At 38.2% G+C, this 25,398-nt stretch overlaps 3 protein-coding genes across 7 annotated transcripts; 1 reads left to right on the top strand and 2 right to left on the bottom strand.

The window, feature by feature from the left end:
- Positions 1-31: 31 nt before the first annotated feature.
- On the bottom strand, positions 32-11,276 carry nudt4a (nudix (nucleoside diphosphate linked moiety X)-type motif 4a). Of its 4 annotated transcripts, XM_063901700.1 has the most exons (6): positions 11,055-11,276; positions 10,721-10,842; positions 6,237-6,347; positions 4,078-4,122; positions 3,441-3,528; positions 32-1,521 (listed from the first exon to the last, which is right to left on the bottom strand). In XM_063901700.1, exons 2-6 carry the CDS (start codon positions 10,817-10,819, stop codon positions 1,334-1,336), a joined length of 531 nt encoding a protein of 176 aa, XP_063757770.1. In that variant the 5' UTR covers positions 10,820-10,842; positions 11,055-11,276; the 3' UTR covers positions 32-1,333. The 4 variants fall into 4 exon arrangements, with proteins under 4 accessions (XP_063757770.1, XP_063757779.1, XP_063757763.1 ...); XM_063901709.1 differs by lacking the exon at positions 10,721-10,842 and having other exon boundaries at positions 11,055-11,235; XM_063901693.1 differs by lacking the exon at positions 11,055-11,276 and having other exon boundaries at positions 10,721-11,041.
- A 3,453-nt stretch (positions 11,277-14,729) lies between these two features.
- ube2na (ubiquitin-conjugating enzyme E2Na) lies at positions 14,730-20,604 on the bottom strand. Its single transcript, XM_063907537.1, has 4 exons — positions 20,452-20,604; positions 16,756-17,002; positions 16,236-16,376; positions 14,730-15,923 (listed from the first exon to the last, which is right to left on the bottom strand). Exons 1-4 carry the CDS (start codon positions 20,479-20,481, stop codon positions 15,877-15,879), a joined length of 465 nt encoding a protein of 154 aa, XP_063763607.1. The 5' UTR covers positions 20,482-20,604; the 3' UTR covers positions 14,730-15,876.
- On the top strand, positions 19,972-25,365 carry c1qtnf13 (C1q and TNF related 13). Of its 2 annotated transcripts, none has more exons than XM_063907525.1 (2): positions 19,972-20,256; positions 23,705-25,365. In XM_063907525.1, the coding sequence occupies exon 2, from the start codon at positions 23,746-23,748 to the stop codon at positions 24,775-24,777; it is 1,032 nt and encodes a 343-aa protein (XP_063763595.1). In that variant the 5' UTR covers positions 19,972-20,256; positions 23,705-23,745; the 3' UTR covers positions 24,778-25,365. The 2 variants fall into 2 exon arrangements, with proteins under 2 accessions (XP_063763595.1, XP_063763587.1); XM_063907517.1 differs by lacking the exon at positions 19,972-20,256 and adding an exon at positions 22,028-22,146.
- Positions 25,366-25,398: the final 33 nt, after the last annotated feature.

Below are 25,398 nucleotides of genomic sequence, written 5' to 3'. Positions count from 1 at the left end.
ACTGCTCATATTACACACTTTGGCAATGGGGATGAATGAACGTTTTTTTATTTAAATGTTTTATATACAGCATAATTGCAAAAATATTCCAATCCCACATACACACATAGAAAAAAAGGTTTCATCAGTGATCTTCCCCATCCTCACTAAATAAAAGAGCCAGTTCTTGTAAATAAACTGCGTTCATGTCTTTCTATAGTGTTGACAAAAACACATCTGGCACACTGACCAGGACTTCCTGTCACGGTTCCTGTCATAATTTCCTGTTCATGACGGGAGGGCGTATTTCCCTATTAAACATAAATAAATAAATTCAATTAATTCATACTAAATACTGCACATTCAATCGTAACAACATGTCCAGGTTCCTTCAACATACTATTGTTTAAATCTAACCACAGCTGAGATAAATAATAGGCTGGTTCCGACCATTGTGTGTACAGGGTCTTAAAAAACCAAACACAATTTACAATTGTTTAAGGCACTTAGTAGAATCAGACTAAAGCACACTGTAAATCTGCATTAAAACCAACACCTCCCAGACAGAACTTCACATTTGTCATATGCACTTAATAATAGTGTCTCATGCAGATAAATATTATTTCTTGAAAGATACAGTCAGTGCCAAACATTTTTTGGGGGGCAATAGACGTATTCCCCTAATCTTTTCTACAGTGTTACACCAGTAATTAGAGACAATACTGTGTGTACATGTATGTTTGTAATTATAGGAGGAGCAAGCTTGCTCACACTTATTTTATCAAAGCAGACTTTGCCTTCAGCTCTCTTTAGACAAACTACCTCAAAAGACTTGACTTATACTGAGGTGAGATTAGTTTTACTGCCAATAAGTTTCTTAACAATTAAAAAAGAAACTGAACTTTGCTATTTAATTCATACACATTGTTTGGCACTGAGTCACTCTGTGGATATATTACATCCTCTAAGAGCAAACGCGTCCCTTTCAAACCAGCCAAACACTTGTGTGCACTGCTGGTCAGATATTCAGCAATATAGCCTAAACAGGAAATTCACATTGCTTGAGCAGCACAATGAGAAAAAGAGTCTAAAGCTGAACGCTTTAAAAGGACACATTTCCTCAAATAGCTGTTGATGGTTGTTAAAAAAAATACATATAAAAATCTTAAATATAGTTGGAAAACATTTTGGCACTACCTCAAAATGAGTTTCAAATCAACTTCAAGGAAGTCCATACTGTACATATTAAGAGGCTTTGTTAGTGATGCAATCACTGCAGAGGTCTTGGCTAGATGTCCATCCCAGTGTCCTGTCAGAACAACTGCTTGCTGCTGGTGATTGTCCTCTCTGCCTGCTAGATCTGAGCAACATAATGAGGTGTGTTGTTGTGTGTTACTTGGGAGCTCGGGTTGGTGCTGTTATTCTGGCTACACACCGGGCCGCAGGTGTTAGTGAGCCTGCGAAGGTACTCTGCATGGACAGGTTTGTGGCTCTGCAGCACTCTAATGGCTTCGTCAACGTTGAACCACTTCCTCTTCCGTCCTGTGAAAACATGTGGGAGAACACAAGGAATGATCAACAGGTAAGTGTGATGTGCTAAATGACAGTTTGTCAATGAATATGGATTATACCTTATGGTTGGTGTTGTTGGGATTAAAGACCATGTAGTATTAGTTATAGCCATTTAATTAGTCAATGGACGGAAATATAATCAGCAACTATTTTGAAATTTGATTAATTATAAGAGTAATCCCTGATGAAAAAACGGCAGAAATTCTTTTCAGCCTCCAAAACTAGATTTTCATTTGGGGTTTTGGACTGACAAAACAAAGAACCTGCTTTAAGAAAATAATCGCCAGATAAATGAATAATTAAAAAGTTATTCATTTAACACGCGTTTACATTATTTTACATATATTTACCTTGTTTACATAAAATAAACTCACTAGCAGTGCTACTGTATGACTCTTTGTAACAGAGTAAACTCGCTCAACAGGCAAAATAATCCTAAATTGCTAAACAAAAACAAGTTCAAGGGTAGACTCTTCATCCCATGTTGCAGCACTTAACTTAGAGTGGAAATTTACATTCCTGGCCTTTAGTTAATGTTTATGAAGCCCCCATGTCACCAAACCTTCCTTAAAAAAGCACCTTCCAATAAAACAACGCGTCCAGTAAACTGTCAGCTGGGAGTTATTTATACTTTAACTTCAAACCCATCACCTCCTCTGATTGTACTCCTCAAACAAGGAATTTTGCATGGCCTGTGATTATCACAGGGTGACGTGAGAGGGAGGGGTGGGGGTCAACCACTATATGTTGACACCCTGAAGTGCACCAACACTGGCCTCTCAGTGGAGGGGGAGAGAAAAATTAAACATGCAGTGCAACAGAGGACACATATGGAGGGGGCTGTGGATAGTGATGATAACTGATAAACAACTGTGCACAGCAAACACCCCTCCCCTGGTGAACAGGCCCAACTTTATTTAAAGAGGAAAAAGGAGTTGAATTGTAAAAAAAAAAAAAAAGTTTTAGAGATGCAAATAATTTGAAATATGAGAAAAAAAATTGCAATTACATTTCCAAACATAATCCCCATTATAGGCAATGTTGGACATTTTTCATTGATGGGGGGAATTATATTAATTGAAGCGCTGATGATCCTTTTCATTATTACATTTGATCCATAAAATGATTAAAAAATAAAAAGAATGCTCATCTAAAAAATGCCAGAGCCCAGGGGGACATCTATATGGGCTTTGTTTTATTTACACAAAAGTCTAAAACTTTAAGCCACATTTCACTATCAAATAAAACAAAGGAAAGAACAAAATCATCAAAGTTGACAAATTAGGACCTACAATTATTTAGTCTTGAAAATGTACTAAAAACAATTAACAGATTATCAAAATTGTTACAGATTCATTTTCTGTAGATCGATTTATCACTTCAGCTCTAATGAATAATCTCTACTACAGTGATGATGAATTTGGTCTAAATACCATTGAAAGTATTAGAAAAATAATTGAGCACACATGCAATGGTTATGCATTTAGGAATACTAGTTGTTGCTCCATTTGGTCAGTCAGAGTAAACACAGAAGATCGGATGGTTTGACTTCATAGATAAGTATGTGCCCCTGTTTCTCAGTTTACAAATTACTGGAGGCCCCAACGGTCTTGTTCAACAGTCTCTATCCTCAGAAAGACAACAAAATCTAAGAATTTGATTGAGAGTCGGAATATCTTCTGAATTATGATTGTGCAATGAAAAGGAAATACACATTAATTTGATTTGCCCTAACTCAAATATGTAAGGGTTTGATAGCCTAAATTAAATGCATTTTGTTTTAATAATTTGTTGCAAAAGGCTTGGTATGTACTTGGAAGACCATTTATTTATCAGTTATCAGTAATAAAATGAAAACACAATGAAATTACTTAAATGTTGAGGCATACCAATCTTGACAGAGTCCTCCCAGTCATCCAGTGTTTCCGTCACAATGAGGGTGTAGACGTATGTCCTGTGCTTACTGTCTTTATTTTGCTGAAAGATTTAAAGAAACTTTAAATTACACTGTATCAAAGAACAGAGATAAACATTGATGCAATGTAACCAACACTTTCATATATAATAAATACAATATATTAACTGGGGCTGCTTAATTAATATGAATCTTTATTAAATATAGGAAAAATATGTGTCAAAATATCACTCTGAATAAAAAGTATCGTGGATCTGCAGAGATGTCTCGACATACTTTTGGTATAGAAAAAATAAAAATAAATCACAGTATGATCAGTTTAATATTATTTTGCAAAAAATATATAATTGACTTCATAATTTTGTCTAAATTGTACAACTCTGATGTTAGCACAGTGTTGTTACTTTATGCTGTAGATGTTTCTAAAATGAAAAGAAATGAATGAACTGTCTAACACGACTGGCATAGAAAGCATGAGGCATACATTGGCAACCGTTGGTATAATATCCTGGTTACTAGCTAAAGTGATACAGGATTTTAAACTGTATATAGAATGTACTTTATGCCCTGTGAGAGTTTATTACAATTTTCCATAAGCCTGACAAGCTTACCTCAAAAATCCCAAGTAGTCTGCCAAGCTTTCCCTTCACACCAGCCTGAAGACACATACAAAAAATACTCATCAAGAGGGACCACACTGTGTTGTTAATCACCAGTATGAAACATAACATGATGTAAATCATTGAGTACTGGATAAAGATGAAATCTTTTGCGATATGTCCACAGGTGCAACACAGCCTGACCACGTGACCTGGTACTGGGAACAGCTTGTCTCTGTTCTGATATGTATGCACATTCTCAGCTGAATGTTTGTCTCATTTAGGACAGTAAACCTTCAGCAGGGTACTATCCGAGCATCGCCACATGCTTGTGAGTCATCATAGGTAGACCTAAACATAGTCTGAGTGACAGGACGAGGAGACGTTGGGTCTAAACAAAAGCAGTGTATGAGTCGAGATCCATTTCTGCTTATGCACAGTCTACGACTTATTTATTTGTACACAATCACAGCCACTGAATTAGTTGTGGAAACGTCATCAAACTGCATGTATCAAGGGATTTTAAAGAGAGTCAGTAGAACAAAAAGTGCATTAATACACGTCACTATCATTCTTTCTTTGTATGTGTGCCTTTTGCGTTCAGTTCAATTTGTTGATAAAATAATCTTTGAAATCGTTTTTTTGTATTTTAGGATTATACTAAAAAGTAGCAGAAAGGCAGAGCTGACTTCACTTGAATTTCTGTTTTTTTATAGCAAGTCTTTTAGGAGCAAAGCCAACAAAAAGTTTGTAAATGAAAGGGTCTCAAGATGATCAAAAGTCAGCTTTACAAAATATGTTTCATTTCCTGACTGGTACTAAACAAAGTAGCTCAACCTCTTCAGGCGTTTTACAATGTGTTCCAACAACATTTTAACTAGTCTCAAACTTGTAAACAAACTACAGCTTGTGATGACAGTTGCCTCGAATAAGCAAGAAAAGTAGTAATCATCATATGAGTGTGAAGATGAAGCTAGACAGATACTGAATTTAAAATGATCTAAAAGAACATCCCTGTGGCTGGCTGGGAAACCAGTAGATCATGGCTTTGTTAGACTCTTGGTGTGTCTCTCATGTTATAACCTGCATACTGTAGCTTTGTGACTTGTGTACTTGTAATGTAGATTATCTTAGGGACACAGCTGTTGCCTATATTAAGTGATGAAGAAACACTAAAGATTTATCACAGTTGTAATTGTAGTAGATCCCTATCACTTTTGTCAAAATATCACACTTTATTATGTAGTGATTATTGAAAGAAAAGAAAATTAACCTGACAATCTCCTGATCAGACGGACAAATTTCACACCAGCAAAACATCATAAAAATCACACTAACATTGAACTTGACAGCAGGGTATTAAACGTGACGTTTTGAATTGGCAGTTTGCCACAAATAGTGGGTTTGTAGCTCATCTATATTCAGGTGCATGTCTGTTCTGGGGAGCACAGGATGTGGGTAACTGGAAACCCGTTCCCAAATGTCACTGCCATACTTCAAACTGTCAGCACACTTCTATCCAAGGCAGAGACTCACAGCGCACTCCAGTTCAATGACCAGCCACCCCATTCACTAAACTAAAGAACAATCCATGTGTAGTTCATCTATCTCTGGTAAATATGTCCACCTATTATCTGGATCCATACGTCATCAGGAGGATCTCAGAGTGTAACCCGTGACTACACTCACTCTCAAGAATGGCTGCTATACTCACTTTATGTTCAAGTTTGTGTGTCTTATTTAAAATCTTACTTACTCATGAGCTCATATTCTTGTGGTAAGTTGCAGAGATCTTTAAAAGACATGAAATGACCTAATTCACAATGTCCTTTTGTCAATACGCATGTCAGCCTCCTGTTTATATACTACTTTGCTTTTTAGTCAACAGAGCTAGTTTAAGCAATGCTGTTGATCAGCTGACTCATTACTCACATGTTGGAAATTCCCACAACCAGTTGAGTTCAACAACAACAGAGTTGTACTTTCACCTGCATTTACTCTGAATATGAAATCTCTCAAATTAAAGTACCTCATACATGTGTATTGGAAGCAATGTCACATGTATGCAACACACATGCAAAAACACTATGGACATGTTTTATTGGTTTCTTTAAATTAATTCAAAAACACTGTAAACTAAGCGCTTTGTTTTTTACAGTGGATGAGCTCACCTCTTCATACACCTCCCTGACGGCGGCCCCACAGGGCTCCTCCTTTGGCTCCATTCCTCCTCCTGGCACAATCCATTGGTCTGGATGTCGGCTGCTGCTCACCAGTAGCACCTGCCAATAAGAAAGGCCTTCGTCAGGTCCCTGAGGCAAAGTTCAATGTGCCAGAAACACGCCAACAGCATGCCCAAGTTTGGACTTGGTCAACACTTTGGGTGTCTAGTGTGGTGCTAGTCATTTAGCAGGATCCGTATCAAAAATCTAGCATATCATGCCGGTCATTCACTTCATTTATTTAATGCAATATGAGCACGGTGTGGATTGGGCTGCTGAGCATGTCCTGTAATTTGTCACATAATCAAAATAAGAGTTGAGATCAAACTAAACAATGTCCGGTGGTACACGTTCCTGCATTTTAAGTGCAAGTAGATACTGATGATAAACAATTAAAGCCACCTTTATATTTACTTTAATGGGTTCGAAGTAACATTACATTGAATAAAATGTTCTTAACACTAAAGCCAAACTCACTTTTCCTGCCTGAGAGTTTTGCTGTCTGACATTAAAAGGTTATAATGAAAGCATCACCTTTAGGGTATATCTAATATGTTAGGTGGACTATATTATAGATAGCAAAAGACTTTATTATCAAGATGGACAACAGCCTTTAGAATAAGAATGTATCTGAAATAACTCCAAAACAACCACTGTATTAAACCATTCCAGCCATCATTTTCTGAATAATTAATATATATACATATATATATGCTTTTAAAACATTCAAAAAACTGAGATGGAAAAACATGACAAATCAGTTGTCTTATCTGAATGGTCAGAATAATGCCAAACAGTGTTTTTAACTGACCTCAATCAATGCTGCTAGGTTTTTTTAAGGACGGCGCCCCTCTAGAGATGCAGTCACTTAAAACCCTGTCTGGCATCCCACTGACCTGTGAATACTTCCTGCATCCTTTCCAACTTGTTACATGTTAGTGAAGGCTCTCTTGACAGCAAAGGTTGATCAAAAACAAGAACAAAAAAAATCAGCATGTACACTGTGAGCTCACTTTTGGTGCTAGTTTCTGCATGCTCACTGCTTGTTAAACACTATAGAGAACACCAATGTCCCAGCTGAGATTAAGGTGTATGGAAATGGATTGGCATTCCTCCTAAGACCTGATAGATAATGCATGGCAGATTTGTAAGGAGCAGTAATGATCACATTATCAACGTTGCACAGAAAAGACTTTGACGAGTGAAACTTGACGCTGGTGACTTGGCTTGGCTGTATTTCAATTCTGTAACCTCATTATGAGGAGCAAGATAAATCCCTCAAGAAACATCAGGACTTAACGTCATCATGAATAGCACACTATGAAACTACAACTATCAAACAGCTCCTGTTCACATACGGACTTTGGGTCGTTGATATAATGGCTTAAATGCACGCGGGTGTAACTGTTCTTGCATTAACAAACACTCTGGGGGCCGTGTGACTTATTTTCAACACAGGCAACTCTGTCAACATTTATGTACAGATAACAGGCCAAGTTAGAAGGTACAAGTTTTTCCACTGTCAGGTAAAATCACATCCAGTAAACTGAATCTGCAGTTGCCACCTACGCACTTAAACCTGTGGTTAGATCGTTACCTCACTGGGTCACAAAGTACTCTTAATAGAGCCATTTGCATTAGGAATCATTTAACCTGCATGAACAATTATGGACAAAATGCAAAATAATTGCCAATTTAGTGATGTTAAAGAGCTATGCACCCCTTAAGGCACCCTCCACCAATTCCTACTAAAGAAATTATTATTTAATTATTTATGCTAGTCTAGAATATAGTGCCAAAAAAGGACGTTTCATGTTTAATGAGTAGGTTTAAGTTGGATTTGTGCACACACTGTAATGTCAAAGTGATATTCTCATGTATTAATTCAAAATAAGGGCTATGCTAATAAAGTTCATGTCCAGTAGACTGTTACGCTCTATGTGACATTAATGTGGAGTAAAGAGTTGTTGAGGAGGTAAATATTAGTAGCAGTAGGTGAGAGCAGTGGAGAGTGTGCCCTGTACGAGCCCCACAGACAGCGCAGGGCCCGGGGGGCTGCAGAGACACTGGTGGCTGTCTCACTGACACAAATGCACACAACACACACATGCATGCCCAATTTCACTCAAACGCCATGTGAAACACGTAGGCCCTTCCACGTACGCAGCTACTCACACACACACTCCCAGCCAAAAGGCTTTTCAAAAACCACTGGATCAGCAGTCGCCTTTCTGAATGAAAACAAAAGAGCTCGGCAGACAAGGTGAATGACCCCGGCAGGCGGCACTCATGTCAACATCAGCTTTAAGGTGATCAACAACTCATTACCTAAGAGAGTTAGGTTATATGTTAATCTATTTATTTCAGATTAATATTATAACTTTTGCAGGACAAAAACATTGAACAGGGTGATTGGCCAAAGTATAACTTCTGTAAGATAAGCAACACTACAGTATTGCTACTGATGCTTTTCTCATTGAGCTTTCAGTATAATGTTCCAATATGGTTGCCACGAATAAGACTCTTGATTATTGTTTACCGACTTTCTGCAAAAAAACATTGTGATGATATGAATATATTATTTGACCACTGCATTTTGTCAAAATGAATTATTTTAAAATAAATGTAATAATAAACAGATTCATTGAGGTTCTTATTTTACATGTGTAAAATATTGTTTTTGAGTTAAAGTGTGATGAATCCCAGATTTGATTATAATTTTGTAATCGCATTATACTACTAACTGGATAGTGTACACTGGAGCATATTTGACTAACAGTACCTTACAGCAACTATGGTAATATCAAGAATAAACACACAGTAAGTAATAATGTTGTTTTCCCTGGAATTTAAAGTTGAAAATGAACAGATAACGTTATTGTTTAGAGTACAAACAACATGAAGTGATCCTGACAAATGGTTTCTGCAGACCTGTTCCTGGACTCCAGCTGATGTTGAGGAAGTGACAGTAAACCAGGCATGCGGACTAGATAGATAGTTTACCACTTGACGTGAGGCCCATTTAATCACAGCACACACGGTGAGAGTGAAGGAACAGATCGGTTTGGCATGAGACCATTGCATCATGTGACAGCTCAATCAACAACAATCAAAGTGACTTTTAGCCTATGTCAGCACTCTGTCACAGACAAGCAGCAGAGAGAGAGAGAGGGAGAGTGATGGGGAAGAGGAGAGGGAGGGAGCACGAGGAGCAGGAAAGAAAATCTGTCAGGGGACAGCAAGTGCCTGCACCTTGTTTCTATAAATTGCAGCTGATAGGTCACTTGGTGTTTAGGACACAGTGTAACACTCAACCCCCCCCCCAACCAGCCCCCTGAGTGTGCAAACTGAGCTAATGTAGGACATTTTTTGCTGCCTATGCTAATTTTGTTACATAAAAAAACCAACTTAATACAGAAAGAGTGTCTTCCCACAAGCTTTCAAATCATTTAACCTATGTGTTTATGCTATACCAGCAATACTGCCATTTATTTATATACAACTTAGCAACTATAGCAACTTTATCTGCACTGTTCCCGTTTTAATGTAGAATTTTAACCATTTAATATTCTAAAATGATTTGCTTATTCTGGCCTAGTTTTACTTTGTTTATTTCCTTTCCTTTGGTATTTAATTAGGCAAACGTTGCAGGACTGCATTCTGATCTTATTGTTAAACCAGTTGAATTGCACATGGGATGGACACTATAATAAAAGCAGCAGCAACAGAGTGGAGGTGTGGCACAGCAAAGGATTACTGATCACAAAAACATGTGTTGATTTGGAAAATTACCCTTTACAATAACCACATCAGCTGATGCCAGTGCAAGGTAGAAAACATCAATGTGCATGGATGTAGATCCAATATATTTAAAATGACAGATGATATTTATGGCTGAGGATCATCACATACCAAATGGATACGAAAGTTCATAATCACATCCAATTTTAGATCTATAAAATATATCCGCGGTTGAAGAGAAATATAACCACAGACATATTTGAGGGTGCAAGGCTGTCAATGTCAATACTTCAGCCAGCACAGTGTGCAGCGGCCGGACACAGAGAGGATGTCTTTATGAATTACGAGTTATCTGGATTGCCTCCTGGACAGGAAATTAAAATGATGGGGCTCCTGCTGGGTGCTGGTTACCGTAAATGCCAGCTTGTGAGACCCCTTGTTGTTTTATATGTCAAGTATTTGGGATTTTAGCCAATTAGGCTCACCTCTGCCCAACACATCAATTAAAAACACGTGAGCCGACTCACGCACAAAACATTAAACTGAAACTCAGCCTGCACTATGGCGTACATTTTAAAACTACTTAACGATAGGCAGGCAGAGTTTTCTAAAAATGGAACATTATCAGCTATAAAGCCCAGTAGTATAACGTTTAACCACTAACTCCAGCCGTGGACAAACACCCCTCTTACCTCTTCCTCTTTTTCGTTTTTAAAACACACACACGCCGCTCTTCTTTTGAACCCTTCGCCGTCGTACGTCCTGGTTTGGTTGGGCTTCAACTTCATCATTTATGTTCCCAATCGTCGAGTGTCTGTTGATAAATGTTGGTTAAAAAGCGAAAATCTGGAATCAACCAGACGCTAGAGAAAGTGGCTTTCGGAGGGAGAGAGGGAGGGCACGAGTGTAACTCCCGAAATACTCCCAACTTTAAGCTTCTTCAGACAGTCCCGGTTACAAAGTGTGCACTCGGTTCATTCATTCCTGGGCAATGTCAGACAGCTTCTGCTCGTATATTGTACCTACCATGGTGGTTTATCGCCGCTGTCAACACGCATGATTCAACAGACTCTCTCCCATCTGTGCTGGGAGAGGTGAGCTACTACCAGCTGACCTGAGAGCTGCCTGTCAGCCCCAAGTTACAACCACCTTCATGGTCATCATTTACAGCAGGATTGATAAGCCAAACATAGATCAAGTGTCTGCATACAGTTGCCAGCTCCACCGTGGGTTTCAGTAGTGCTAATAGTAATCATCAAAACCATAAGTAAGTGATGGCTGTAAAAATGTTGCTTTCAGGTGCCGCTCATGATATCCATCCTAAACTGAGGCGCTTTCAAGATCATTTCAGAGCATTTTTCTCGGAGATACATAGCAGGACATTTTATAGTAACCGTTTGTGAAGAGGGATCTTATTTCAGAAAATATTCTTTTTATTAGCCATTCTCTAACACACATACATCCAGTTATCCTCCATCCTATGTGTTAACAGCAATAATCCCCTTTTAATTATCTGAACATTTAATCTTCTGTTGCATTTACAGAAATTAAAATATTTGAAGAAAGCTAGGTTTGTAGAGGCTCAATCATTTTCACATTGACATACAGAACTAGACCCAAAAAGATACACTTAAATTCATTAATAAACCATAACCTCAACCCTTGCGGCACATTTGCATCAGAATTATTATTATATGTATTATATGCCTAAACTCAGACATTGGCAACTAAACTACCACTATTTTGATTCTGATTACCTAATTTCCCACAGTAACTGAAGCAAGCATAAAGCCTTGCAGTTTTAAGGTCAAATAAAGAAAACAATGTTCAGCTGAGTGAGAAGCCCACTGGTAACACTCAATGGTTATTTACAGCAGTGTGCTTACTGTAGTAAAGCCTGTAATGTACGGATGTGCATAGGCCTGCGTGTTACAAAGCTCAGGGCTTCCCTCTAGTGGATGTGTACTGTCGTTAGACCCCAGGATGTGTTCAAGGGTGTAAATGTTCAAAGATGTTTAAAATTACCGGATCTGAGCAGCTGAGTGTGTTTTCTTCTTGAATACTGTAACCAAAGCATGGTTGTCATTCATAATATGTGGACACTGATATAAGGCAGGAACCAAGAAAAAGATCAATTGCTCTGCAGAGATAATTACCAACTATTGTAGACACATTGTTCTTTCAATCAGCAACCCCGTATATAATACATTCAAGTGTATACAAATATGTACTTATATTACTCAGTCGTGTTTAAGACTGGTTCATCTTAACCCTCACTTTCTGGGGAAATAATAAAACTCGATTGGAAGGGAGAAAGAAAACAATGTGCACAAAAACGTCTTTGGTTTGCATGTGCAAAATCTGTTATTGAAATGCAGCAGATCACATCCAGACAGGGTATAACTGTGCACAATAAAAGCTTATTCTAAAAGGAGCACCGGGTACAGTGGGGCAAAAAAGTATTTAGTCAGCCACCAATTGTGCAAGTTCTCCCATTTAAAAAGATGAGAGAGGCCTGTAATTTTTTATCATAGGTACACTTCAACTATGAGAGACAAAATGAGAAAAAAAAATCCAGGAAATCACATTGTCTGATTTTTAAAGAATTTATTTCAAATGATTGTGGAAAATAAGTATTTGGTCAATAACAAAAGTTCATCTCAATACTTTGTTATATACCCTTTGTTGGCAATGACAGAGGTCAAACGTTTTCTGTAAGTCTTCACAAGGTTTTCACACACTGTTGCTGGTATTTTGGCCCATTCCTCCATGCAGATCTCCTCTAAAGCAATGATGTTTTGGGGCTGTCGCTGGGCAACACGGACTTTCAACTCCTTCCAAAGATTTTCTATGGGGTTGAGATCTGGAGACTGGCTAGGCCACTCCAGGACCTTGAAATGCTTCTTACGAAGCCACTCCTTCGTTGCCCTGGCGGTGTGTTTGGGATCATTGTCATGCTGAAAGACCCAGCCACGCTTCATCTTCAGTGCCCTTGCTGATGGAAGGAGGTTTTCACTCAAAATCTCACGATACATGGCCCCATTCATTCTTTCCTTTCCACGGATCAGTCGTCCTGGTCCCTTTGCAGAAAAACAGCCCCAAAGCATGATGTTTCCACCCCCATGCTTCACAGTAGGTATGGTGTTCTTTGGATGCAACACTGCATTCTTTCTCCTCCAAACACGACGAGTTGAGTTTTTACCAAAAAGTTCTATTTTGGTTTCATCTGACCATATGACATTCTCCCAATCCTCTTCTGGATCATCCAAATGCCCTCTAGCAAACTTCAGATGGGCCTGGACATGTACTGGCTTAAGCAGGGGGACACGTCTGGAACTGCAGGATTTAAGTCCCTGGCGGCGTAGTGTGTTACTGATGGTAGCCTCTGTTACTTTGGTCCCAGCTCTCTGCAGGTCATTCACTAGGTCCCCCCGTGTGGTTCTGGGATTTTTGCTCACCGTTCTTGTGATCATTTTGACCCCACGGGGTGAGATCTTGCGTGGAGCCCCAGATGGAGGGAGATTAGCAATGGTCTTGTATGTCTTCCATTTTCTAATAATTGCTCCCACAGGTGATTTCTTCACACCAAGCTGCTTACCTATTGCAGATTCAGTTTTCCCAGCCTGGTGCAGGTCTACAATTTTGTCTCTGGTCTCCTTTGACAGCTCTTTGATCTTGGCCATAGTGGAGTTTGGAGTATGACTGTTTGAGGTTGTGGACAGGTGTCTTTTATACTGATAATGAGTTCAAAAAGGTGCCATTAATACAGGTAACGAGTGGAGGACAGAGGAGCCTCTTAAAGAAGAAGTTACAGGTCTGTGAGAGCCAGAAATCTTGCTTGTTTGTAGGTGACCAAATACTTATTTTACCGAGGAATTTAACAATTAATTCATTAAAAATCCTACAATGTGATTTCCTGGATTTTTTTTTCTCATTCTGTCTCTCATAGTTGAGGTATACCTATGATAAAAATTACAGGCCTCTCTCGTCTTTTTAAATAAGAACTTGCACAATTGGTGGCTGACTAAATACTTTTTTGCCCCACTGTACCTCATGGTGAGGACAGAATCGTGTTTAAATAAATAGTTAAAAAATACAGGTAGCAAGCAGAGTTTGAACCACTGCCAATTAATTGTAGGGAAATAGTATTACTATCAGTAGCTTAACAGTTGTAATTAACAGAAGAAGTTAAAAAATACAGAAAATAAAAAGGTACACCAACAACCTAAAAAAACCCTTGATTTAATCAATGTTAAACAAGGGCATTTTAATTTGCATTAACTTGTGCGCATTTGATCAGTTTGAAGCATGCATTTCTAACTGTCTTGAAGACCACATTAAAATGAATAAACCCTTCACAAGATGAGATAAGCAGCATAAATTGTTCTGAATAGTATTAAAGCTATTTCAGTAGTCAATCGACCATGAGTTATTCTTCATTTATTTCCATTTTTTAGAACCTCCTATGTACACAGTCTAAATTAATATACCTAAAAACTTCAGTGATTGGAAGTAACAATAAAAATCAAGTGATGTAATTAACTGAAGTTTTTCCTCAATAGGTCTTTTCACCTATTGAGGATGATCTCAAGTTGAGTGGGAATAAGTGAGGATACAAAATCCACGTAGGCCTATAGTCAAAAGTGATAAAGGTGTAAATAAATACATGATGTGTTATAAACAACTTCACCCGGGCAAACATTTTGTATTAATCAACAGATTTTATTTACAGAACATAAAGGTATGCAGATGGACTGTTTCATAGCGTTCCGAGAGCAGGAAAACACTTCCTTACCCAGATTAATAGAAAGAATGAATTTACAAACAGTAAAACTTAAATACAGACTTTTAAGGCCAATAAAACAGTCAAAACAATTGATTGAAAGCATTCATGGTGTTTTGGAGTTTGATCCCGTAACAACCCAGCATCTCCTCAACCACACACCACACCCTGTCCACCACCACGTCATCAAACAACTGACAACTCAAATGTAACCGCCGCTTTGTGAAATAAATGCCAAGTAAACCACTGAGTCTTATAGCATTAAACTGTGAGGACATACAGAGAGAAAGCAAAGTTGTTAGTATGGCAATAGTAAGAAAGATTCCCATATGGTAATAAAACTAAAACTAAGGAAAGATCCACATTTTCCTACGCCACCCACAAGCCTAGTTTACATTGAGAGTGGTTGAAAACGTTAATGTGACAGTAGCAGGCTCAGTTTGGGTTTTAGTCATAACATTTTGTATTTAATGCAGCAAAATGTGAAGAAGCACGGCTACCATAGATTATGTGTCCTGCTGGAACATCTACACAGCACAAAACTCCGGATGGCCTCCAGCTGAAAGTCTACATAAAGTGGGCTAGTAGAAGTTAGCTGGTTTGAAAAAAAAAGCAGCGACACAAAGAAATACAGTTAAAAGAAATGTAAAAATTATACAATGTTAACCACATCTAGTCAATCTCTGCCCATTCCACTATTCCAGGGCCCCCAAAACCCCACCCCCCACACATAGTACACCCTTTCCCCCCCTCAACATGCTTGTTGGAGCAGCAGTTGGCGAAAGCTTTCTAAAGCCAATGGACAAAGAAAGCCAAGTGAGTAGATCTAAAACCTCAGCTCATGCATTTGAACAGTAGTAAGTAAGGACAAAGACGAGTAATTTCATTTAAATCACCAATTGTCAGCAGGAGTTTTTTCCTTTACAATATATTCACGTTTATTTTATAATATATATATATATGTTTATATATATTGAAGACTGTGTCCTTTAAATGTAATTGAAGTAGGAGGAGGCAGAACATGAGGAGTTGTGTTTGCCCTTGATTTCCACTCGTTGGGCTGCTTTACACCTCGTTTCTGCTTCCAGCATAAAGTCTGGTCCATGACTTGGCTGCAAAGAGGGAAAAAACATGAATGATGTTAATTTCACCGAAGAGTCTTTGTTCAAAGCCTGCATTAAGACACATTTACTGAATCCCCTATCCCTCTAAATTTAACAAAATGTAATTATATATTTGTCAACAATAAATTGGGGGATGTAAATCCAGGTGGCCTCATTTCTGCCTGCAAATAACATTTTCAATTTTATGGTTGCCATTACTGTAATAAACAGCAATGTCTTCAGGCAACTCTTTGAAGACGGAACAAGTTTTAAAATTGTTTATATGGTTACACATATTAGAGCATATTAGATAGCTCTCACCTGTTTCTATGGCTTCAACTTCATTGGACTTCCACTTCTCTGCAACATCATTTGCAAGGGGATCATCAGGGTTGGGTGCACTTAGTAATGCCTGGATTGATAGCAGCACTGTGCGAATCTGCAGAGCCGGTGACCATTTGTCTGAAAAATAAAAAGGACAGAGGGATTAATAAAAGTAGAGGGATAATATCTTTTTCTAAATCCACAGGGGCAGGGAAGAGACGGTGCTGATGTGCAGTAGTATTGGCAAAAAGCTTCAGTCAGGGGTCACAAGTGTAACATAAGAGGCCCTTGATCTTTTGAGCAAGATGAAATTGGCAAATCCCTCACTTCATTCAGTGGGGAACATCAGAGGACAGAGTACGTAGAGCGCTGTTTCTACAGTAACAAGCCTGACTCAACAGAAAGAACAGGGAAAAAGAAACATTTTCTGTCAGTTGAAAACCTGTCCTTTATGCACAATGTAAACCACACACGGCTAGCCGAGCATAAACTGTTACATCACAGAGTGTTGACTTACCTTTCAAAATGTCTAGACATATTCTCCCCAACTTGTCCACATTAGGGTGATATATTTTGGTCATGAAGCGTACTTTAGGAGCTGCCATGGGATATTCTTCTGGTAAAAAGAGCTCCAGTTTAAAAGTGCCCCCCTCAAAAGGTGAGTCCTGAGGTCCACAGATGACCACGTGAAAGTAGCGGGCGTTGCCTTCATCTGGCTCTGCCCTGATGCCTGGGACAGGCTCTGCAATCAGGCGTTGAGTTTCCTGGCACAGAAAGAGACAGGAAGAAATTAACTTAAACAATATTAAATCAGTAACAAAGTGATTAAACTTTGTACTGCAAAATGCATCGTTATGACAACAATACTGCTAAAGATTGTGGTAAAGGATGCAACGCCTAGTGTGAAGGTAGGGCAGGTGCACAAAGAAATGACACTGTATATATATATATATATATATATATATATATATATATATATATATACACTATATATATACACACACACACACTGTATATACATCGGGACTGTGGGAAACATTATTTTGTACTTCCTGTCTGTACACACTAATGGAAAGATTGACAGTAAAGTTGGCTTTGACTTCGATTTCAAGTGCATATCCTTCAGTGACTGCTGACACTTAATCATAATTTAATGACAAGCAATAATATTTTTCCACTTCAAATACAGCTGTGATTTATAAACATCTAGGAATGTATCATATAGCATAACAAATAACTGCACTGTTGGAAACCAGTTTTATTTTATGCAAACCAGCTGAACCAGGATTACTCATTATGCCAAACCCGTCCCACTAAATCAAACTATAAGCAGTAACACTGACGCAGGCCCTCTCTAACGTGTCTATGCCCATGTGACTAACCTGTGAGTCATTCATGTCAAAGTACAAACATTTTTTAAAATAATTTAATACATTTCTTTCCTGTTTACTTTAATGTATTCTTCTGCTAGCCTTTGAGCAGAAGACTAAATTATTAGCAACATTTTCTCTCCATTTCTTTAATATTGTCCGACTTTCGTGATGATTAAGTCTGACTTAATTTGGGTAGCTTTGCAAAGTAGGGAGTAGTTGCAATTTGCTGGATAAGCTATTTTTTCTGCAGGATATTCCAGAATGAATGTCTTTTACAATCTCAAGGTACATGCATCTGCATTGTAGAACAGCCAACATTACGCCCTTTCTCAAGCTGCAATGGCCACAGTATGGTTTTCTCTCAGACCTATTGAATAACAATATGCTGAACGTTTATTACCAACAACTACCTTAACCATCATTAGGTGAATCCTCCTTAGGATTTTAATTGCATATAATTAAAACATGTTTATTCAAAAATAATTATTAAAACCCCTCTGCCAACAACTGAGAGCAAGTTGTGAGACACCATTATTCTCAGAGCAGAGATGGCAGGCAGGAGGTTTACTGTTGCCTGCTTGGCTTTTATCCTGTAACACAGAGGGGAGGGTGGCATTGCCTGCAGCAGTGGCCAAATGCTGAATCTCTGTGCACCATGTAACTGCCTTCTAGAAGTGACACAGACTCAGCCACCGCTCCACAGTAGACCACTACTTTCATTTCCAACCACCACTGCAGCAAATATCGTCACAGTGTCAGCCATGTGACTAACAGAAGAACACACCTGTAGTGTGAAAGAGGAGAAGGTATCTGATGTCTGTTGTGGTATGCATGAGTTAGCATGAGTGGCAGGCCTGATATGAACAGCAACGTGATAAATTTGAAGTGCAAAGGAGTTGGACGTCATGGCAGTGGTGTGCTGTTATTATATAGAGGCTATGCACTATTTAGATTGCTTGATTTGAGCTCCCGTTAAGTCTGTTTTCCAAATGTACAATCACGATCTTAAAACCTATAATCCCCTTGTTCTGTTTTTGAAATGCAGCGTAGTCTAATAGATGCATCGTGCCCGACATCAAGAGAACAATAAATAAATAACATAATATCCATGCATGAGAAACAGCATGCACTCTTGTTTTTGGTGTTCCTTTCCTGAATGCAACTGGGAGGGAGATTCCTGAAATGTTTCAGATAACCCACAGACAAAACCATGCAGTGAAAACACAGACGAGAGGGGCTCCCAATCCCAGTCACACGCTCTGAGGGCTCAAGGGCTCCGTCCGCTAAGTACTGTTCCCAGAACTTCCACCTTTTCCCACCAACACCAGTCTGTGGCCTGCTGATTCAGACACCTGTGCAGCCTGATCTTAAACACCCTTCATGTCCCTGTTACGGCTGGGCGATATAGCAAAACACCTTCAAACATGATACAAGTCATTTCACATCTGCATTATCATACATTTTACCATATAGCATGTTTTCAGGTAATAAAATGAATCACTTATCAATGTGGTTAAATGTATTGTTTGTATTCTTATATCCAAAGTATATATTTGACCAGTCTACGTTAACTGACAATGTATACATGAATGCATATCAATTCAAGGTATTAGCCTACATTAACAAAATAGTTAGCAGAATGATGAAATGTTGGCACACAGGAGTTGAACAATAAAGATGATTAAATACATTTATTTTAATCAAATTTTTGGTTCCAAGTGAATCTTTACACATTGGTTTTTTTCCGTTTTTATTTGGGGTAACAGAGCATAAATGTTGAAGAAGCTTTTAACCTGAAGGTTAAACATTTGAGTGCAGTGTGTTAATTGCAATGAACTCATTGATAATGTACAGATTTAAAAAAGGCACTGTTTTCAAATAATATATCTTCAAAATATTGCAAATCACATTTTCAGAGAATATTTCAGTTATGGTTTGATTGCTATTTTTATTTTATTAGGCTAAGACAACAACATTATGTTTCATAATATCTCCATTCATATTCATCACAATATGATTTCATTAAAAGATGAGCAGTTTGCCAAGTAATCAGACCTCCTCTCAAAACTTAGTGTCGAAATTTCACAATATCCTAAAGACAAAACGAATCTGAGGCACTGATTTTTATCATTACTGCTGTGACTATACCGTTTTTCTTCATTTTTGTTCTTGCATTGCTGCCACATGGAGTCAGGGGCCAAAGTTTGCAGTGGAAGGGATTTCTTCAAACGTTTCATCTATAATACTTTGATATGTAAATACTCACTAGGGATAGGAACCTGCATCTATGTATACTACATGGTGCATACTTAGGAACTTCACTTAATCAAAATGCTAAACTATGAACAAATAAAAAATGAAGATTAAAAAAAGGCGAACATCCCTTCCGAGCTAAATGCATGCATGTTTAAATAAAAAAGATAACACCGAGATTATCAGGCTACCAGGTCGCTTTAGCTTGTTATTATCATTCACACAAACAAAGCTAACAAACCGGGGCTAGCATGGTTAGCCTTGTTAGCCAGCCATTCAGTCAGCACCACGATCTGATCAGGAGCTATTAGAGAACACTGTTGTGCCTGATAACTACGACTAGACGATATTGTCCCGACACAGAGTGCATTAATGCGCCATCTACACAAAAGGTTGGTGTATTTTTAACCCTATAGTGGTTCGCTATCTTGGCACAGGAATTAAACGGAAGTTACTTTAGCGTGCTAGGTGCTAACGTTAGCACACAAAACTGTGAACCAGCACCGGCAGTTCAGACAGTGTATGTAGTGTTTCAGTCCGGACAGAAAAGTGACCTTTGCAAGCTGTTTAAAGTGTGAAATAGTTACCTTAAGGATCCTACGGGGCAGTCCTGCCATCTTGTCTTTAATGCGGGGTTTCAGCTCTCAGTCCTCTGTAGTTGGCATTGACAGCAAACACACGTCTTCCGGGTTCTCTGCGTCATGGCAGTTGATGATGGAGCAACGCAGCAGTTAATGTGGTGAATGTATTCAGAGGAGGGAGTAGCACTTCGATCTTATATTTAAGGAAAAGTAGAAGTACCAGAGTGTAGGAATACTCTGTTACTAGTAAAAAAAAAAACAACCTGCATTCCGAAAGTTATTCAAATATAAGTAGGCCTACATGAGTATTAACTTCAAAATATACTCAAAGTACCAAAGTACTCATTATGCAGATTGGCCCACTTCAGAATAATATATTATATATTTTTATTTAGTTAGTTTTATTGACTTAGCATGCTGCAGGGTAGCTTGAAAATGTAACCCCTGGTTTTACTACAGTCTTATTTAAATTTCACATTATTAATCCAAATCTGCAACGTAATTTAAGGTATTAAATAAATGTATAGGACTAAAAGTAAACGATTTACCTCTGAATTTTAGTGGAGTTGAAGTACGAAGTAGCAAAAAATGTAAATACTCAAGTGAAGAACAAGTCTCTGAAAAATTGTACTTGCTAGTAGTAATAGTACAGTGCTTGAGTAAATGTATTTAGTTACTTACACCACTGCAGATATTACACAGTAATGTAACACAATTAGATACACATATTCTAACTAATAAATTAGATTATTTATCAGATACTATTTGTAAATATTATGGTCATTTAATAAGAACGTTTTGTCACTAAGTGAAATAAATACAAGTGTATACATTACAACCAAGTATCAAAGAAATATATTTATTAATGACACTACCCTGTGATCCTCGATATTAGCAGAAAAACAATACATTTATTTTGGGAAAAGTTTTGGGTATGATATGAGAAATGTATTTGAAATGCTGTGCATGACATAGATTAGAATAATTCAGAAAAACACATTATCCATGGGAAACATGGAGACAACAACTAGGCCTAAGTAGTTTAAATTCTTCCTTAGCCTTCATGGTTTTGTGACACTGTATTAACCAAGTTTAGCATGGGAGTGCATCATAACCTCTCAACAAATACAATATGATAACAGTATTGTTACAACCATTTTTGCAAATATTTTACAACCATGATTTATTTTTTCACAGTTAATGTTTTTCCTAAAGCTGCTGTATTTGCACTCTAACACTTTTTGTTCTTGAATTACCTTAGCTGGAAATGTTATTAAACAGACACTGTTTTTCAATTGTATTCTTTTTCAACTCTCACTTTTCCAGGACATATTTTGATATACATTGTCAGCATAATGAACTGTTTTCTGGTGTGGAAAGCCAAACTTTGTGTCACACTGCTGCTCAATCTTTCTTAGACAAAATAAACATCAATTAGACCTAACATTTCCACAAGCCAATAAGGCTGAAGCTACGGAGGCATTTTCACTTTTTTTGCACTGCAGGCTGAATGGGAGCTATAGATTGGAGGGGACTTGGAGCTCCTCCTCCTGACATGTCTGTTTGGACAGAAGCTTTGTCCCTTTGGATGTTAGGTCTGTTAAATTGGCATTAGCAGTGCAGCAAACTAAGAGGAACTTTCTTTAATATCTGAGAAGATGAAGTCCATCATGCATTTTCTTTCTCAACAAATCCTAACAGGTGGGTTTGACATTTTTTCAGTTACTCTTTAGAGCATGGAGTCTATGTGTACACACGTAAGTGGACTAAGAAATGTATGTTTTTATTTATCTTGGTAGAACTATAGTAAATTACAATTGTCTCCAAACACTTTTGGTCAAATCTATAGGTAATTGTGTCCCCGCTTAATTGACATTATTGCTATACCAGCTTATATGTGATTACAAAGCATTTGTTATCCTGCAGATTATTCACAAATGTTAAACCTTTATTTTAAAAAGTTGATGTCAAAAGGTGAAGGTATTTGACTACTATAAAGCTAATATTTTGCCAGGTTGCTTATTTTGTAAATGTGATTCTGAATTTCCACCACAATTTAGTACTAAACATAATTAGTGTTTTGTAAAATGTGCATAATACAGACATCAGGTCAAATCATACCATAATTACGATTCAAACTTGTGTTTGTTGCCTTGCAGGTGAGGTGGCGGGTTTGGGTGAAATCATAGAAGCTTATCAGATCAATCTGTGGTTGTGTGATTTCAAATGGTTCTATTTCATTATGTGTATACAGGAATTATAAAGTAGGTTATTAATAATAGTATTTTTTCAAGAGAGTATAGTTTGGTATTGGAATCTGAATACGTCATGCTTTCCAATGTTAAGGTTAAAAAGGCAGCATTTGCGGGATGTAAAGAAATTAAGTCCCTAAATAATAATCAAACGTTTTAAATGTATATGAATATATTCAGTAAATAATATTAACTGAATTTCTGCAACTTATCTAAGTGGTATCTTTTAGCATTCTGCCCTGCCCCACCTCACCAGTCATCCAAAGTTTTCCATTGTTCTACAGACACAGGAACAGATGAACCAGCACCTAATCTAGTCCCTTCTCTCAGTGCACAGAGAGAACAGACAATATCAGCCACATTACCGGGGCTGCTGCTCCCACAGAGGGCCTGATTTGAGTCACAAAATCAATCTCGACAGGGCATAGCCAGACTTCCTTATCAACTTGGAGTATTTTATATAGAGGCATTATTGCCAAGCTTGGTTTGAAGGCTCAAAATAAGTGTTTTGGGACATTAAAGCAACACTTCACAGGATATGACATGTGAGCAGTTCAACCAAAGCGTTTTCCCCCCTTCTCTATCTGTTATATTTGAATATTCTTTGATGGTGAAATATCTGAATATATAATATATAATATTCCCCCCTGTTTCCAGTCTTTGTGCTAAGCTAAACTAGATAATGTCTTCTGGCTGTATTTCTTTATTGAATGGCCAAACATGAGAATCTTCTTAATCTCTAGAAGAAAAGACATTTTCGCAAGAAAGCAAATAAACATTTATCCCAAAATGTTGAATTACGCCTTATATTATCTGGTGATCCTCCTCAGATGTATCTGGGAAGCACTTTAGGGTTCCTGACCACCAGGTCTCAAGCTACAAGACTGCAAGTTTAATTTGTAAAGCAAAAACATCTTAAATATCTAACTCACTTATCACTTCAGAGACTTGTGTTTTACACTTGTAAATGTTATTTTTTTCAATCTTATTTTCCTTTTCTTTTTTAGGTCAGTGGAGCACACACTGCTACCTGGCATATATACTGATCATGATCTCCTGCTCTGGACCAGCTTCCTCTCTTCACGCTCCTCCAACGACTACAGGTCCACGCTCTGCTTTCTCTGCCACACAAACCAGCAGCGTAGAGGGAGGCAAGCAGAAGGCGGTGACCTTCAACAGGCTCATGGTCAACATTGGAGGGGATTTCAACCCAGACACTGGTCACTTCCGCTGTCGTGTCCCTGGGGCTTACTACTTCTCCTTCTCGGTGGGGAAATTCCCCAAGAAAATGCTTTCTGTGATACTGGTGAAGAACGGAGAGGAGGTGCAGGCCATAGCATATGACGACTACCGCAAGAAAGGAAGGAAAATTCAAAGCCAAAGTGTTATGATCAGTTTAAAGGAAATGGACACAGTGTGGCTGCTTTTGCAGCGGAGTCCTCAATATGCCTTGTACAGCAACGCTGGCCCTTACATTGCCTTCTCTGGTTACCTTGTCTATCCTGATATCTCGCCAAACAGCTACATCAGCAACCATCTGTCCACATCAGGGCTGTCATACCCAAACTGCCCCCCTCAGGCTGACCCCTTGTCCAGAGGTCACACATCAGAGCAGCCAAGGTCGGCCTTCTCTATGGCACGGACCTCCACACTCATAGGTCAGAGTATCAAGCAGCAGGAAAAGCCACCTCTGACCTTTGATGTGGAATATGTCAACATCGGGGGGCATTTTAACAAAACTTCAGGCCTATTCACCTGCCAATACCCAGGCGCGTACTTCTTTGCCTTCACTGTGGGGAAACACCCTCGTAAGGCTGTTTCTGTGAAACTGATGAGCGGGAAGGGCGAGGTACAGGCGATGGTGTTTGATGAGGATACGTCGAAGAGAAGGGAGATGCAGAGTCAGAGCTTGCTGCTGACTCTCCGTCGGGGCGAGAGTGTGTGGCTGTACAGTCAGCAGGATGAGCGTTACGCTGTCTATAGCAACCAGGGGAGGTACACCACCTTTTCTGGCTTTTTGGTTTATCCTGAAGCAGAAACACTCCCACCTCCCACCACCCAGGATAGAACTCAACGCTAAATGTCTTCATAACACAATCTGATGTTTTTGTAGAATATATGTAGATTATTTCTTTGTAGATGGAGCATAAAAGTAATCTGTGGCCAGTATGGTGTAATAATGTTGGTACTGCTTTGTTTGTTTTCTTTTGTAACCCTATAATGTAACTCATGTGATGATATGTGTTACCAAATTACTCCACAGGATGGAGCTGTAATACAATAAAGGACATTACCTGCAAGCAACAGGGTTATTTATGTCCTTGAATTGTAATTAGCTGTAAGTCATCACAAAAAGAAAAAACTGTTTAAATAACTACTCGTTCATTAAGTAATACAGTTGGGTTTTTGTTTGCAGACATAATTACTCGTATTGTTCTTCATTGTTTTACATGGAAATAATAGTATTGCCTGTTAAGAAATACTGTGTAAATGATGTATAGTTAATTCAAATCTGCTCACTGTAAAAAATAGATTTAGATGTGAATGGTGTTTATGTGAGTTGTGGTCTTGGTGAGTCTTGTCATCGACATAGTATGTAGGTTAAATATTCAATTGTAGATATTTCTGTATCTCTTATAATGTTTTTATTTCAAGAAACTAAATAAATGTAAACACTGAATTCAAAAGGTCTTGTTTCTTT

Source organism: Eleginops maclovinus, chromosome 2 (assembly GCF_036324505.1).
Source record: "Eleginops maclovinus isolate JMC-PN-2008 ecotype Puerto Natales chromosome 2, JC_Emac_rtc_rv5, whole genome shotgun sequence".
In the NCBI taxonomy this organism is placed as follows: domain Eukaryota; kingdom Metazoa; phylum Chordata; class Actinopteri; order Perciformes; family Eleginopidae; genus Eleginops; species Eleginops maclovinus.
Note: the sequence above shows the minus strand (reverse complement) of the source record. Positions and strands in the feature narration are given on the sequence as shown.